Source organism: Psammomys obesus, unplaced genomic scaffold (genome assembly GCF_907164565.1).
Source record: "Psammomys obesus unplaced genomic scaffold, mPsaObe1.curated_primary_1811, whole genome shotgun sequence".
NCBI lineage: Eukaryota > Metazoa > Chordata > Mammalia > Rodentia > Muridae > Psammomys > Psammomys obesus.
In genome coordinates this window covers 12,810,734-12,814,034 of record NW_026590062.1, presented here as the reverse complement: position 1 = coordinate 12,814,034, position 3,301 = coordinate 12,810,734, and the positions used below count along the sequence as shown (strand labels likewise).

General features: G+C 40.2%; 1 protein-coding gene across 2 annotated transcripts in view; it reads left to right on the top strand.

The window, feature by feature from the left end:
* The window catches only part of Sbno1 (strawberry notch homolog 1), a 56,010-nt gene that overhangs the window by 24,289 nt on the left and 28,420 nt on the right, over positions 1-3,301 (top strand). For both annotated transcript variants that reach the window (XM_055605774.1, XM_055605773.1), the window contains exons 7-10: positions 57-217; positions 1,266-1,399; positions 1,547-1,637; positions 3,073-3,234. In XM_055605774.1, coding sequence (XP_055461749.1) covers positions 57-217; positions 1,266-1,399; positions 1,547-1,637; positions 3,073-3,234 — 548 coding nt within the window. The remainder of the gene's footprint in view (positions 1-56; positions 218-1,265; positions 1,400-1,546; positions 1,638-3,072; positions 3,235-3,301) is intronic.

Sequence of the window (3,301 nt, the reverse complement as noted above, 5' to 3'; positions counted from 1 at the left end):
TATCTATCTATCTATCTATCTATCTATCTATCTATCTATCTATCTATTTATTTTAGTAAAAGTTGGTCTGCGTCACCCTGATGCGGTGGTGGAGACTAGCTCTTTGTCCAGTGTCACTCCTCCTGATGTTTGGTACAAAACCTCCATCTCTGAAGAGACCATTGATAATGGCTGGCTCTCTGCGTTGCAGCTCGAGGCAGTTACCTATGCGGCCCAGGTAACTAGTTAAGCTCAGTGGTTTATCTTTGAACATAAAGTCTTAAAATCTTTTCATTTGTTCATTCATTCATGACAAAGTCGCTCTGTGTATTCGTGGTTTGTAGACTAGGCTGGCCTTAAATTCCTGTGTCTGCCTCCCCAGTACTGGGACTAAAGGCATGTGTCATAATATCTGGCTCATTTTATTATTTATTTATATGTATGTATGTGTGTCGAGTGTATTTCACATGTGTCTATAATGACAGAGGCCAGTAGAGGTAGTCAGATCCCTTTCACCCCCAAGCTAGAGTTACAGGCAGATGTGAGTCACTTGACCTGAGTTCTGGGAATCATGCTTTAGGTACCTAAAGGTTCCAGGACAGCCAGGGCTATACACACACACACACACACACACACAGAAAAGTTATATATTAGGAAAAGAGAAGGTGTGGTAGGGATTTGGAGAATGCCTTCTGGTAGAAATGAAAAGCCATGACCTTCTGTGCTTTTACCTGGCAATATTGTTAGTATGGAGACTGCATGAATTTTTTTGTCTAGGAATCTGAGGCATATGCTTTCTTTCCTGCTGAAAGACTTGAGGGTCCATACTGTTGGGAGTAGTTAGTAAGCTAGCAGTCCTGTGTTGCTCAGGTGCTATCCCTTATGTGCCGTGTGAGCAGCCGTAGCTTCAGTTATGCTTGAAGGGATTTTGTTCAGGCTTTATTTCTGTTGGGTAAGCAGTGCTGTGAATGGCTAACTGTTGCCATGATTAAGTATCATGTGAAAGTTGGCATATGACATATCAGGCAGGTGTTCAAAGGAATAGGGGAGCCATTTCACCAGTTTGTTGGCTTTGCATGGCAGGGTAGAAGGAAAAAATAAAATACTTACATAGACAGAATATCAATGCTTGGGGTCACTCTAATTTCAAATTACATGAAAGAACAGTGATGACACTTCTGTGGTTGTTTTAATTGGGTACTGTGGTTGTTTTAATTGGGTAGGAGCTTACTTACTGAAGCAGCTTATCAGTAGCTAACTCATTCTTCCAACTTCTCCCTTTTTAGCAACATGAAACATTCCTCCCTAATGGAGACCGTGCTGGCTTCTTAATAGGCGATGGTGCTGGTGTGGGCAAAGGCCGGACGATAGCAGGGATCATATATGAAAATTATTTGTTGAGTAGAAAAAGAGCATTGTGGTAAGTTCCAAGGGGTTGGCTGACTGATCACCATGGAAGGATGAATTTAAATGAATATATTTTGCATTGTCAAGATCTGACTTTATTTCTTAGTTCTATCCAAAACTACAGTTCAAGTTTTATTTGGTTTATTTTTTTTTTTCACAGGTTTAGTGTATCAAATGACTTAAAATATGATGCTGAAAGAGATTTAAGGGATATTGGAGCAAAAAACATTTTGGTCCATTCATTAAATAAGGTATGGAAGCTTCCCTGATCCAATGCATGTATGAGAATGGGAGTAATTTTTTTTCAGGGAGTGGGAGGTGGAGGGAGTTGTTACAAGGATTGAATCAACTCTTGCACATAACACACAAGCCATGGATGTGTGTTATGAGACAAAGTGGGCATGGTCCCTGTTACAGGGGGTTTGTTTTCTTGCTCTACAGTGTCATATTTGTTTTAGTTTCTGGAGTACTTTGTATGCCTGTACATGTGTAGTGTGGGAAAGTGTTGCACCATCACTGTGGTCAGCACATTTGTACAGGCTACAGGGAGTCATTCTGTTTGTAAACTATGGTATTTATCTGACAACTGACTTGGATGACTATTTGTGTTGATGTGGAAAATAGAAAATGGGTGTCTGTCTGTAACTCACATTTTAGAATTTTAATGCTTACCTAGCACATCCTGTTGTTCTAAGACTGTCTTAATCATATAGCCCATGTTGGTCTCTAACTCACAATAATCCTCTTGCCTCAGTGTCTTCCTAGTGCTGAGATTAAACATGTAAGGTTGCAATCCTTGCACAAGTCTTGTCCCCTCTTAATATTTATTTATTTATCTATTGATTGATTGATTGAGACAGTCTCACTATGTAGCCCTGGGTATCGTGGAACTCACTGTGCAGACTTAAGCTGGCCTCAGAGCAGATAGAAGTCTGCCTGCCTCTGCCTCTTGAGTGCTGAGTTTAAAGGCGTGTACTACCAAGTCTAGCCTCCTGGCACAAATCTTAACATTAGTGCTGTATGCCTTTTGTTGGTTATAAAGTTTCATAGAAACATTTCCCTACTAGTCTTGAAAATCAGAGAATGTGTATCTGCTCTTCATGTTTATCTGTGGCCCATTGTTAGGACCCTGGTTCTCACTGGCCTTTCTTCTGGTAGGTCATCAGATTTTCAGGTTAGAATGTATGTGGTTGACTAGATCTGTGATTAGGGTGCTATGTTGTGAATGACTGCAGTTCAAAATTAAACCATGCACCTGACCGTGTAACCAAAGGGCATACTACTCAGAATGCTGCTGAAGGTGCTGGGAATGAAACCCATGGTAGGATGTTGAGCATGCTAGGGAAAGTGCTCTATCACTGAACCACACCCCAGTCTATTTGCTAAAACTTCTCTTGTTCATATTTCCTCTTTTCCTCAACTCAGTCATAGTGCTTTGAATATGTGGTAGTGTTGAGTGCACAGCAGGTATGTGTGGAGCCACTGCTCTAACTTTCATAGAAAAGCTGACTTGACACTTTTTTGTGTTTTTGTGATAGGTGTGCGTCTATGTAGAGTGTTTTATGGGTTATCTGTATTGGTTTGTCAGTCTGTCATGAACCTATTATGTTGAATCTCAGAAGTTAGTAGATACTTCTGCAGGGAGGTGTACTAATTATTAATTCTTCCATTTTGTTTTATTTTTAGTTTAAATATGGAAAAATTTCTTCTAAACACAATGGAAGTGTGAAAAAAGGTGTTATTTTTGCTACCTATTCTTCCCTTATTGGTGAAAGCCAGTCTGGTGGTAAATACAAGACCAGGTTAAAACAGCTTCTGCATTGGTGTGGTGACGACTTCGATGGAGTGGTATCCTTTAATAGAGACCGCTCTTCTCTTCTCTTCTCTTCTCTTCTCTTCTCTTCTCTTCTCTTCT